The sequence below is a fragment of the Nomascus leucogenys genome, chromosome 19, assembly GCF_006542625.1.
Source record: "Nomascus leucogenys isolate Asia chromosome 19, Asia_NLE_v1, whole genome shotgun sequence".
NCBI classification, from domain to species: domain Eukaryota; kingdom Metazoa; phylum Chordata; class Mammalia; order Primates; family Hylobatidae; genus Nomascus; species Nomascus leucogenys.
Genome location: NC_044399.1, coordinates 61,402,497 through 61,415,631, shown reverse-complemented (window position 1 = coordinate 61,415,631; position 13,135 = coordinate 61,402,497). Strand labels below are relative to the sequence as shown.

The window sequence follows — 13,135 nt, the reverse complement described above, 5'->3', positions numbered from 1 at the left end:
CAGGAAGTTTCAGTGAGCTATGATCACACCACTGCACTCCAGTCTGAGCAACAGAGCAAGACCATGTCAAAAAAAAAAAAAGAAAAAGAAATGTCTTTCCTTTTTGGAAAGCTTGGATGACCACAAGGGGGTTGAGATTCTAAAAGCCGAGGGAAAGCTTCCCAGGGCCCAGCCTCCCCATACAATTCACAGGACAGGTCTGGAGTGAATGAGGACTACTATATCCATAAAAAGAAAGAGAAAGGAAAGACAAGACAATATTGCCCAATGAGTCAAGCGTGATCGTAGCACAAAGAAGCAGGGCACTCTTCCCCAGAGCAGGCCAGTTCAGAGAGGCGGTCCAGGGCTATGCCCCAGTATGGATCCCACCGTGCTCCTGCGCGGTGTCCCAGGGCCTCGTGGCACCTTCTTATCATCAGCCCGGGGCGAAATGCCAGACCAGATGGTAGAGGCAGAAGTCATGCAGGCAGGTGCCGTCCAGGGCATTCCAGGCCAGCTGAGTGTGCAGCCAGCGCCCAATTCAGACAGCGCCGCAGGCCGAGGCTGGCCCGCATAGGGACCGCGCTCGGGCTGGACGTCGCGCTCAGCGCGCAGGGCCCCCATGGACGTCGCGCCGCTGACCTAGCTGTCAGACATCGCCGCGAAGAGTAGGCAGGCTCGGGAGGCCGAAACGCTGTCCTCACCTAGAGCACTGCCAGGCTGCTGGAGAGGCTTTCCGGGGCATAGAGGCATTGTTCACAAAAGCCAAGAGGTGGAAACGTGTTCATCCACGGTGATATGGTTTGGACATGTGTCTCCTCCAAATCTCATGTTGAAATGTGATCTCCAGTGTTGTGGGTCCTATTAGGAGGTGTTTGGGTCATGGTGGTGGATCCCTCATAAATGGCTTGGTGCTGGCCTGGTGGTAATGAGTGAGCTCTCGTCCTATTAGTTCATGCAAGAGCTGGTTGTTTAAAAGAACCTGGCATCTCTTTCCGTCTCTCTTGCTCCCTCTCCTGCCATGTGACATGCTTGCTCCCCCTTCACCTTCCACCATGAGTAAAACCTTCTTGAGGCCTCCCAGAAGCCCAGCAGATGCTGGCACCATATTTCCTGTACAGCCTGCAGAACTGTGAGCCAAATAAACTTCTTTTCTTTATTAAGTTCCCCAGCCTCAGATGTTCCTTTATAGCAATGCAAAATGAGCTAACACACACAAATTAATGGATAAAGAAAATGTGGTATACACTCAAAGTGGAATACTATTCAGGCTTAGAAAAGAAGAAATTTCTGACATATGCAACAATATGGATGAGCTTTAAGGACAATATGCAAAGTGAAACATGCCAGTTACAGAAAAGGAAATAATTCTACTTCTATCAGGTACCTAGAATAGTCAAATTCATGGAATCAAAGAGAGGAATGGTGGTCACCAGGGGATGGTGGGAGGAGAAAACAGGGAGTTACTAATCAATAAGCATAAAGATCCAGTCAGGTGGCTGGGTGTGGTGGCTCATGCCTGTAACCCCAGCACTTTGGGAGGCCGAGGTGGGTGGATCACCTGAGGTCAGGAGTTCGAGACCAGCCTGGCCAACATGGTGAAACTACGTCTCTACTAAAAATACAAAAATTAGCCAGGTGTGGTGGTGCATGCCTGTAATCCCAGCTACTTGGGAGACTGAGGCAGGAGAATCGCGTGAACCCAGGGGGCAGAGGTCGCAGTGAGCGGAGATCATGCCACTTCACTCTAGCCCTGGCAAAAGAGTGAAACTCCATTTCAAAAAAAAAAAAAAGGCCGGGCGCGGTGGCTCACGCTTGTAATCCCAGCACTTTGGGAGGCCGAGGCGGGTGGATCACGAGGTCAGGAGATCGAGACCACGGTGAAACCCCGTCTCTACTACAGATACAAAAAAAATTAGCCAGGCATGGTGGCGGGCACCTGTAGTCCCAGCTACTCGGAGAGGCTGAGGCAGGAGAATGGCGTGAACCCGGGAGGCGGAGCTTGCAGTGAGCCAAGACTACGCCACTGCACTCCAGCCTGGGCGACAGAGCAAGACTCTATCTCAAAAAAAAAAAAGAAAATCCAGTCAGGCAAGATGAATGAGCTTGAGAGAGCTGCTGTACAGCAGTGTCCTGTACAGTCAACAATAATGGATTGCACATTAAATATATGTTAAGAAGGCAGATCTCCCACTAAGTGTTCTTACCTCAATAAAAAAATGAAAGAAAAGAAAAAGAAATACTGGTGCTGATGCTGGGCCATCCCTCAATTTGAACGTGGTTGTCCTGGGGTGGGGCCCAGACAGATAGGGTGGACGTGGTGCAACCAGACACTTTTATGGCTGTGCTCTGCACTTAGTAGTAATTACTATTATTTATTGAGCACCTGGCGTACTAAGCACCTTGTTGCTGTTTCATTGAGGCTTCCTAGTACCCTGTGAGGTTGGTGTTGTCATCCCCACCTGAGAATCAAGGAAACAAAACGTGAGGCCGTTTTCCTTCGGTCATCCAGCTGGAAGTCACTAGCGCCTGCGTTCAGCCCTGGTCAGCCTGACCCCAAAGGCTATGCTCTAGCTGCTCTGCTGTGGGACTCAGGCTCCTGCGGGACACAGACGTGGGCACCACATGCCCTTTCCTTCCACTTCTCTGTCCTTTAAGTTTTAGGGTCAATAGTGTAACTTTGCCCTGCACCTGTCCACACTGAATGGCCATCATCCAGATGGAAAAGGGGGTGGCTTGTGGCTCAGCATTAAGGAAGAACTTTCTGGCACTCAAAGGAGCTCCATGGTGAGATGGGCAGCCTGGAAAAGCAGAGGGCAACCACCACCATCCCTAGGAACCCACCATCCCTTGGGCACCCACCCCCATCCCTGCACATCCCCCACAATCCTTGGGCACACATCACCATCTCTGGGAATCTACCACTATCCTTGCACACTTACCACCTTACCTGCACACTGACCACCATCCCTACACACTCACCTCTGCCTCTGGGCACCCACTGCCATTCCTGAACATCTACCACCATCCCTGGGCACCCACCACCACCATCCCTGCACATCCACCACCATCCCTGGGCACCCACCCCCATCCCTGCACATCCCCCACAATCCTTGGGCACACATCACTGTCTCTGGGAATCTACCACTATCCTTGGGCACTTACCACTGTTCCTGCACACTGACCACCATCCCTACACACTCACCTCTACCTCTGGGCACCCACCGCCATTCCTGAACATCCACCACCATCCCTGGGCACCCACCACCACCATCCCTGCACATCCACCACCATCCTGGGGCACCTGCTACTGTCCCTGGGCACCCACTTCCATCCATGCACACCCATCACTGTACCTGGGCACCCGCCACCATCCCTGCACACCCACCACCATCCTAGGGCACCCACTACCATCCCTGGGTACCCACTACCGTCCCTGCACACCCATCACTGTGCCTGGACACCTACCACCATCCCTGCATATCTGCCACCATCTCTGGGCACCCACTTCCATCCCTGCACATCCATCACTGTTCTTGCACACCCACCACTGTCCCTGGGCATATCCACCACTATTTCTGGGCACCGACCACCATCCCTGCACATCTATCACCATCCCTGGGCACCCACCATCATCCCTGTGCACCCGCTACCATCCCTGCACACACACCACCATCTCTGGGCACCCACTACCATCCTTGCACACGCACCACTGTCCTTGCACACCTGCTACCATCCCTGGGCACCCATCACCATCCCTGGGTGTCCACCACTATCCCTGGATAATCATCTGAAATATCTGTTGGGAGAGGAAGTGTCATCCCTCAGTGTAGTGTGTGTGTGCGCGTGTGTGTGTGTGTGCTTGTGTGTACGTGTGGGGGGGGGGGCAGAGGTGTGCAAGGGGGCTGGATTAGATATCCTGCTCTGCCTCTGGACCCTGAGTGGAAGGGCTCAGGTGGGCTAGTCAAAGTTCCGTGGTGGAGCTGTTTGTGGAAGATGAGCTCACAGAGCTGGAGTTCTAGAAGGCCCTCCGTTGGCCTGGAGCCTGCCTTCCCCATTGTTCTCTTAACACTGGGTGCCTGGGGCCCTGGCAAGGTTATGGGGGACATCCTGAGCTGAAGCAGGGTTTTGGGCCACTGCTGCTGCTGCCATTGTCACCATAGTCTCAGCTCTGCAGGGAGCACCCCTGATCAGTGAGCCCCCTTTCCCTTCTTCCTGGGGCTGTTAACAGGGGCCCTGGGTTGGTCTGGCCAGAGAGGGATGGAGAAAAACAAGGTGGTGGTTAGGGTGGGGGTGTCCTGGCCTGGAAGAGTGACCAGCTGAGAGAGAGAGAGAGAGAGAGAGAGAGAAACTCTGGAGCTGCTGTGAAATGCTCAGGATGGAATTCCTTTTAAGTCACTTTTCTACAAAAAAAAAAAAATCAAAAACAGTCCATGTGTAGCAGTCAATTTGGTTTCCTCCTCTACAACTTCGGGATATTAATCCCACTCCTTTCAATTGCTGAGAGGATTGGATGACATTAAGTTAGAAAAGCTCTGGGAAAGGCCTGGCACAGTGTTCAAAGACTTGACAAACTCCACCAGGTTGGCTGCCTCCTCCTTCTCACTCCCCTCGCGGTGAGGAGAAGGGCTCATGCCCCTGTGGCCACGCCTTTTGTGGACTTGAGTTTCAGAAGCAGCCACAGAGCAGCTACTCCATGCCAGCAACTCTGCAGATAAATAAGACTGGCCACCATTCTTCAGAAGTTAACTTTGTGGTGGGAAAGACTGACATCTATTCCAGCCTGGTGTGACAGAGGAGGTGGAAGATCGGGTGTGTCAGAGTGTGGGGGGTGGTGGCCTGCCAGGAGACTCTCACTGGGGAACACACCTCTGATGAGACTCTTCAAGTATAAGTCAGAGTTAACCATGTAGAGGAAAGGAGAGGGTGAATGTTCTAGAGAGCAAGGTCATTGTGAGAGAACAAGGTGGCATTGCTGGAACATAACGTGTGAGTGAGGGAGTGGGCCGCAGGGCTGGGCTGTGAAGGGTCGTGAAGGGCCGTGTGGACCTCGAAGGGGCAGTGATGGTGGGAGCCATCCAAGGTGTCACAGGGCTGGGCTTTTCATTTAACAATTTGTTCTGATGGATGTGTATAGAATAGCTTGGAAGAGTGGTCGAGACACGATACAAGAAGACCATGAAGGAAGCCCGGATGGAGGTGTGAACCTAGGAAAGGACGGTGCTCTCGAAGGGAAGGTGGAATCCACAGGACATTGGGACTGATTGGTTGGAACTGGGTGAAAGATATCACGGGGAAGCAGTGAAGAATGACATCCGTATTTCCAGTTTGGGTAAATGGGTGGCCTATCATGTTTTAAAGCACGTAAGGAAAGTCACAAGGCAGAAGCAGGCATTGATGGGAACAGTGGTTCTGTTTAGATGTGCTGAGTTTGAGGTGCCTGCAGGGCATTCAAGTGGAAGTGTCCAGCCAGTAGTTGCCTCTGAGGTCTTGGGGAAGATGCCACAGGGGTCGCCAGCCTGCAGGCGGTGGCTAACAGCAGGGCTGCCCAGAGGGTTTCCTCAAAGTGGAAGAGAAGAGGGCTCAAGGCAGGAAGGCCTTGGAAAGCAGATAAGCATTTATGGCCTGGGCAGAAGTGGATTCCACCGAGGATAAGGAGGAGAGTCAGCCAGAGAGGGAGGAGGAAACCTGGGAGAGGGGAGCATCATGGAAACCAGGAGAGGCAAGCCTTTCAACAGGGGGTGGGGGACAGCATGAGTGCGGCTGAGAGCTCCCAGAAGACAGAGCCGAAGGGGGCCTCCTTGGACCCGCAGAGCAGTTTCAGCACGTGGTGGTGGCAGGGAGGCCAATTCACCAGATTGGAAAACAAATGGGAGGGGAGAAAGTGGTAGTTTTCCCCAGGAGTTTGGGCGAGAAAAGGGGGAAAGAGACAAGGGAGTACCAGTCAGCATGAGACTTGAGGGAAGGCATTTAGAAGCTAGAGACTGAGAAAGTCTCTACGAGCAGGGGCAGGAGGAGCAGGAGAGGAATGGTGCTAGCGCGCCGGGAGAGGAGGGACAACGGATGGAGCAAGGCTTGGAGATGAAGGACAGATCTAGAGCTTGGAGGGAAGATGGGCCTGCCTGGGAGTGGAGGCCCCACACCCAAACAATGATGGGGTGGAGATGAGGGTGAGGAGGCTACTGATGAGTTTGCAAGTGAGCGGGGCTAAGGCAGAAAGAGGAAGAAATTCCACAAGTGAGGACCTTGCTTTTCTTAGTGCAGCAGGAGACCAGATCATGTTCCGGGAGCCAAGGGGTGGGACAGCGTGGCGTGCTCAAGGACAATACCGAGGGTTTTCATTTCCTGTGAGGGAAATGCGAGAGAGAAATCTGAGCAGAGACAAGCGCGAGTACCAGTGCTAGTTGTAGTTCATAACAGAAACAACAACTCACTTATTTTTAGTGCCAAGAGCTAAGCTGTGCCCACGCCGTTTCTCATTTATTCTTCCAACAATCATATGAGGCAGGTGTTACTCACGTCCTCATTTTATAGAGGAAGAAACAAGGCTCAGGGAGGGCCCAAAGTCAGAGATGGAGCAAGGAGCAGAGGGGGGGTCCAAGCCGGACCTTGCTGCAAAGCCATGCCCTCAACCACTTTGTCATCCTCGGTGGCATTCAAGGTCCCGTGGAGGTTGGAGACCAGGGACACTCATTGGCACAAACAAGAGTTTGTACAACTCTCACTTTTTGACTCTGTGAAGGCGGAGAGCCTTCACAGGTGTGGAGGTGCAGAGGTCAAGAGAGGCATGGGAAGGCTTGTCAGAGGTGGTGGGCAGTGGGATAGGAGCTCACAGAGGTGGGGAAATGCAGGTGAGGACAAGAAGCAGGGATGACCAGGGCAGGGAAGGGACTGGCTGAGACACAGTGGAGCCGGAGGGGACTAGGTCTGGGGAGATGAAGGAGCCCTGAGGCTGTGACACCTAGGTGCTAATGTCCTCTGTGATTTGGGGGACTGGCCACACACAGCCAATGATGACAGGGCAGGGAGGTCAAACCAGACAGGCAGGCTGGGCTTCCAGGGAGAAGGGCTTTTTGCAGGTTATGGTTTAGAAGGGGTGGTGGGGGTGGAGGAGACTCTCGGGACATCTCGGGGTCTTGTGTGTGGAGAAAGAGCAGCTTCCCCTTGAGCGGGCTATAGGGGAGCAGTGTTCTGGGGGAGACCTTGTTTCAGTTAAGATCTGGAGATGGAGGGTCAATGCCAGAAGGGCTGTCCCTTGACAGCTGGGCTGAGAGACCCATGAACACACTGCCTGGCCATGCTCTCCAGGAGCATCTGCTCAGTGGGGCTTTGGATTTATAGAACTTTGTCTCTATCCAAACTTTGCCCCTTCCTAGTTGTAAAATCTTGGGCCTCAGGACTAAATAATCCGTAACATGTAATATGGAGCTTACAATAGGTTAGTTTTCTTCCTGTTTCTGGCCTGGGTGGTGTGAAGCAGGATGGGGAAGGAGAGGGGCTGGTCTCAGGGCAGGGTGATGCCAATCAGGAATGCAAGGGGGCTGATACGTGCTGCTGGAGCCTGGCCTTCTGCCCACCCCTTCTCTCCTCTCCCCTTTCCCAGGGGTGCACTCAAGCCCTGTTTCTTCTCCTTCTGTGAGTGGACCGCGGAGGCTGCTGAGCTGCCTGTCATCCCAGAGCTCAGCTCTGAGCCAGAGTGGTGGTGGCTCCACCTCTGCCGCCGGCATAGAAGCCAGGAGCAGGGCTCTCGGAAGGCGGTGGTGCCCAGCTGGGATCATGTTGTTGGCCCTGGTCTCTCTGCTCAGCTGCCTGCTACCCTCCAGTGAGGCCAAGGTCTATGGTCGCTGTGAACTGGCCAGAGTGCTACATGACTTCGGGCTGGATGGATACCGGGGATACAGCCTGGCTGACTGTGAGAACCCCTCTTCCTGGCTGGCCCTGGCTTCCCCACACCTCCCTGCCTCTTTCCCTCCCTCTCTCCTTCTCATTCAAGGGCTGTGGCTTTGGGAGCTTTTAGAGCCCTCCTGTAAACCGAAGATGATTTGAGATGGCAGGTAGAGAACAGCTGGCGCTGAGTTAAACACGCAGTAGGCAAGCAGCAGGCAACCAAATTGGAGTCATCCCTTCATTTTCCCCTGCTGCTAAAGTCGGGATCGAAGGAAACAAGCAGCTCAGTCCCCTAAACTTAACTATGGCCACAAGGATCAGACATTCCTTCTGAAATTAGAAGACAAACTGAACAGAGCAGTCATGCCAAACTTTTCAAGCTGGTGGTAGTTTTAGATGGCCATGTGGGAAGGGCAGTCACGCCGGGGCTCATCTTTCCAACAGGTCCAGCACCCTCTGTAGATTCCACCTGGGTCTTCCAAATCTTGTTACTGAAGATTTAGCACTTGTAGGCTGGGCGCGGTGGCTCAGGCCTGTAATCCCAGCACTTTGGGAGGCCAAGGCAGGTGGATCACCTGAGGTCAGGAGTTCGACACCAGCCAGGCCAACATGGCGAAACCCTGTCTCTACTAAAATTACAAAAATTAGCTGGGCATGGTGGCAGGTACCTATAATCTCAGCTGCTTGGGAGGGTGAGACAGGAGAATCACTCGAACCCGGGAGGCAGAGGTTGCAGTGAGCTGAGATCACGCCATACACTGCAGCCTGAGCAATAGAGTGAGACTCTGTCTCAAAAAAAAAAAAAAAAAAAAGATTTAGCACTTGTAGATTCATTCAACAAATTTATTGGGCCCTATTATGTGCTGAACAATGAGATAGTGGGAAGATTGCTGGGCTAAAAGTCAAGAGGCCTGAGGCCAGCCCCGACCCATGCTATTTGGTAGCTGGATGGGACCCTGGGTGAGTCGCTGTGCACCTCTAAGCCTCAGTTGATTGGTTTGCAAAGCAGGTGGGAGGGCACCTGCCCCAATCACCTTGATCAGGCAGGTGAGGCTCGGTGGAGCCAGCCTGGGACCTGTGCAGTGAGCACCCTGGTCTGGGGTGGCCGTAACTGTCTGACCCCCAGGCCTGTGCTCTGCCCTATGCAGGGGTCTGCCTTGCTTATTTCACAAGCGGTTTCAACACAGCTGCTGTGGACCACGAGGCTGATGGGAGCACCAACAACGGGATCTTCCAGATCAACAGCCGGAGGTGGTGCAGAAACCTCACCCCGAACGTCCCCAACCTGTGCCGGATGTACTGCTCAGGTAGCTGGGCCTGGGCCCAGGGCTGGCAGGAGTCAGGCCCTGCATTAGCTTTTGTTCCATTCCCAGTTTAGTTTGCTACCCCCATCTCTAAGTGAGGGTTCCCCCACATCAGGCTGGGCCCACGGAGGAGAGGGAGATGGGACAAGGGATGAGGATAGGTCTTCCATCAGTCTGAATTGGGGTCCCAGATAGGAGACTGCCTTAGGGCTATAGGAATGGAGGGAGGATTGTTTCTGATGGAGGGGGAGGGGGATAGGGTTGTACCTGTGCTTCTGGAGTGGTTGAGCAGGATTGGATTTAGGGGAGTGGAGTGTGTGTGTGTGTGTGTGTGTGTGTGTGTAGAGAGAGAGACACACACACACACACACACACACAGCTGGATGTCTCCTCCTCTCTCATTGTGTTTCTCTGCCTATCACCCCAGATTTGTTGAATCCTAATCTCAAGGATACCGTTATCTGTGCCATGAAAATCACCCAAGAGCCTCAGGGTCTGGGTTACTGGTAAGTAACTTGGGCTGGAGCCCCGCCGTGGTGGTATGGTTAGGACTGGTGGGCAGCAGCAGGGAACAAACCCCTTTCCTTCCTCACTTCTGGTTTAGAGCCCACACTCTCCTTCCTGTTCTTCTCTGCGCAGTGACTGGGAACTGCAGCTGATATGATCTCTCCTCTTCCCTGTTCTCCATCCTCAGGGAGGCCTGGAGGCATCACTGCCAGGGAAAAGACCTCACTGAATGGGTGGATGGCTGTGACTTCTAGGATGGACAGAACCATGCACAGCAGGCTGGGAAATGTGGTTTGGTTTCTGACCTAGGCTTGGGAAGACAAGCCAGCGAATAAAGGATGGGTGAATGTGAATGTGGCTCTCAGCGTGTCTGCAGGTGCCATGTCAGAGCCAGAGCACCTCCGTTTTCCCTCACCTCACCTGTCTGCGTGGGCTGGGCTTCCAGTGGACTCCAGAATGCCCAGCACCAGAGGCTTACCTCCATTTCTGGTGGCCTGGGGGCAGGCGTTTGGGGAGGGGGGCACCAGTGCATTTTTTGTCTACCACACCTGGCAAAGTTTGGGTCTAGGGTGGCCAGATTTAACAAAACAAATACATAACAACAAAAACAGGATGCCCCAGTTTAATTGAACTTTGGATATACAACAAATAATTTTAGGCATGTCCAAAATATTGCAAAGGAACATATTTATATTAAAACTATTTGACGTTTATCTAAAATTTAAACTTAATTGGGTGTCCTGTGTTTTACCTGGCAACCATAGCTGGATCTAGGGCTGTGCACCTCTGGCTTGATTGGGAAGGTCCTTGGGTCACTTATTTTCTGCAGCTTTGGTTGCAGATGGTGGTCACTGTGCTTTGGCCCTCCAGCTGTGACTACTAACACACACCCCTGCCACGCCGGGGTTGCTGCTTGGTCGCGGGAGAATGACCACTGGAGCTTCTGCTCTCACCTTGCTCTCTGGTGCCCTCTCGTGGCAGAAGATTCAAGTGCCGCTGATAGAGGCGGTGCGCTCACTTTGCCCACTACTGCTAGGAGGTTGGAGGATGGGATGGGAGTGACCGTGGCTTTCAATCCATGCAGTCTTCTGCCTTAGTCAGCACATAGGAAGCCCAGAAAAAGATAGCGTGGTCCCCTGCTAATCTGAAACGACTGCCTCTAAAGGAGGAAGGTGGGTGGGTCTCAGGATCACAGTGGATGTGGTGGCAACAGCAGCAGTTGCAGGGACAGGATGATGTGTGAGAAGCCTGAGCCCTGAATTCAGATTGTAGATTCTTCTGGAAAGGCTCCAAAGAAACCTGCAAGTACTGAACTGTTGGTTGAGACATGGCTGGTGACTCTTAGGGAGAGGAGGGGACGACAATGTCGCCCCCCACCATCCTCCTCCACCTAACTAATTCAGCTACCCTGAATGCTTCCAAGTCAACAAACACCAGAGGGGCGTGGAACGTCCACAATTAGCGAGGCAGGCCAGTTTCCTTCCCCTGCTGGTCTGGTCAAGATGATGATGAAACTTGAGAGCGACTCATGCAACGGGACAGAGTGCTGAAGAACCCTGCTGGGAGTAGGGGCGTCAATGACTAATGGAGCTATTAAATCATAAGTAGGGAGAAGCTGCTGTCTTTTCCACATTAAGGCAAACACGGTGTGCCTACCATGTGCCATGCATTATCTAATCTAGACCCTAGAACAATAGCTATGATGCAGGTACCATTATGACCACCATTCCATAGACAAGGAGAAACAGAGGCTCAGACGAGATAAATTTGCACCCAGCTCAGTGTGACTCCACATGTATGCTTACTCACGGGACTTCACTGACGGGTTGTTGTTATGGTCATCTGGCCTGGGACTCATGACCCATCCATCTTTCTTTTTTTAAAATTTTATTTTTTGTAAGATAAATTTAAAAATTTATTTTTATTTGTACAACTTATGGGGTACCTGTGCGATTCTGTTACAGATTGCATAGTGGTCAAGACAGGGCTTTTAAAGTATCCCTCATCTAAGTAATGTACACTGTCCCCATTAAGTAATTTTTCATTGTCCACCCCCCCATACCCTGCATTGTTCTGAATCTCCATTGTCTATTATTCTAGTCCTTTTTTTTGAGATGGAGTCTCACTCTGTCGCCCAAGCTGGAGCGCAGTGGTGCAATCTCAGCTCACTGCAACCTCTACCTCCCAGGCTCAAGAGAGTCTTGTGCTCAGCCTCCTGAGTATAGGCGCCCACCACCGCGCCTGGCTAATTTTTGTATTTTTAGTAGAGATGAGGTTTCACCATGTTGACCAGGCTGGTCTTGAACTCCTGACCTCGTGTAATTTGCCCGCCTTGGCCTCCCAAAGTGCTGAGATTACAGGCATGAGCTACTGTGCCCGGCCCCTATTATTCCACTCTTTATGTCCATGTGTACACATTTTTTCACACCCACTTAGGAGTGAGAACATGTGACATTTGACTTTCTGTCCCTGGCATTTTTCACTTAAGATAATGACCTCCAATTCCAACCATGTTGCTGCAAAAGACATGATTTCATTCTTTTTTTAGGGCTGAATAGTATTCCATTGTGTATATATACCAAATTCTCTTTTTCTATTCATCCATTACACTTAGGTTGGTTCCATATCTTTGCTATTGTGAACAGTGTTTTGATAAACATATGAATGCAGGTGTCTTTTTGACATAATGGTTTCTTTTCCTCTGGGTAGATACCCAGTAGAAGAATTGCTAAACTGAATGGTAGTTCTACTTTTAGTTCTTTGAGAAATCGCCAAACTATTTTCCACAGATGTATTAATTTACACTCCCACTAACAGTGTATAAGAGTTCCCTTTTTTCTGCCTCATCACCAACATTTGTTGTTTATTGCCTTTTTAATAAGAGATATTCTGATTGGGGTGAGATGATATTTCATTGTGGTTTTAATTTGCATTTCTCTATAATCAGTGATGTTGAACATTTTTTCATATAACTGTTGACCATTTATATGTCTTCTTTAAAAATGACTATGTCCTTTGCCCACTTTTTTTTTTTTTTTTTTTTTTTGAGAAAGGGTCTTGCTTTGTTGCCCATGCTGGAGTGCAGTGGTTTGATCATGGCTCATGGCAGCCTTGACCTCCTGGGCTCAAGCAATCCTCCCACCTCAGCCTCCAGAGTAGCTGAGACTACAGGCATATGCCACCACCATACCTGGCTAATTTTTGTTTTTTTATAGAGACAAGGTTTCACTATTTTGCCCAGGTTGGTCTTGAACTCTGGGACTCAAGCAATCCTCCTGCCTTGACCTCTCAAAGTGCTGGGATTTTAGGCATAAGCCACCATGCCTGGCTTGCCCACTTTTTAATAGGATTGTTTCTGCTTTTGAGTTGTTCGAGTTCTTTGTATATGCTACATATTAGTCCCCTATTGAATGAATAGTTTGCAAATATTTTCTCCCATTCTACAAGTTGTTTATTCT

At 51.3% G+C, this 13,135-nt stretch overlaps 1 protein-coding gene across 2 annotated transcripts; it reads left to right on the top strand.

The window, feature by feature from the left end:
- Positions 1-4,046: 4,046 nt before the first annotated feature.
- Positions 4,047-10,030, top strand: LOC100588482 (sperm acrosome membrane-associated protein 3). Of its 2 annotated transcripts, none has more exons than XM_012501378.2 (5): positions 4,047-4,172; positions 7,583-7,891; positions 9,015-9,173; positions 9,598-9,676; positions 9,865-10,030. In XM_012501378.2, the coding sequence occupies exons 2-5, from the start codon at positions 7,756-7,758 to the stop codon at positions 9,929-9,931; spliced, it is 441 nt and encodes a 146-aa protein (XP_012356832.2). In that variant the 5' UTR covers positions 4,047-4,172; positions 7,583-7,755; the 3' UTR covers positions 9,932-10,030. The 2 variants fall into 2 exon arrangements, with proteins under 2 accessions (XP_012356832.2, XP_012356833.2); XM_012501379.2 differs by lacking the exon at positions 4,047-4,172 and adding an exon at positions 5,025-5,178 and having other exon boundaries at positions 8,993-9,173.
- Positions 10,031-13,135: the final 3,105 nt, after the last annotated feature.

Excerpts from the sequence above, each read along its gene's own strand:
- LOC100588482 (XM_012501378.2), top strand. The coding sequence starts at position 7,756 with ATGTTGTTGGCCCTGGTCTCTCTGCTCAGCTGCCTGCTACCCTCCAGT. Across the intron at positions 9,174-9,597 it reads GTGCCGGATGTACTGCTCAG|ATTTGTTGAATCCTAATCTC; the intron begins GTAGCTGGGCCT and ends CTATCACCCCAG. Across the intron at positions 9,677-9,864 it reads CCTCAGGGTCTGGGTTACTG|GGAGGCCTGGAGGCATCACT; the intron begins GTAAGTAACTTG and ends CTCCATCCTCAG.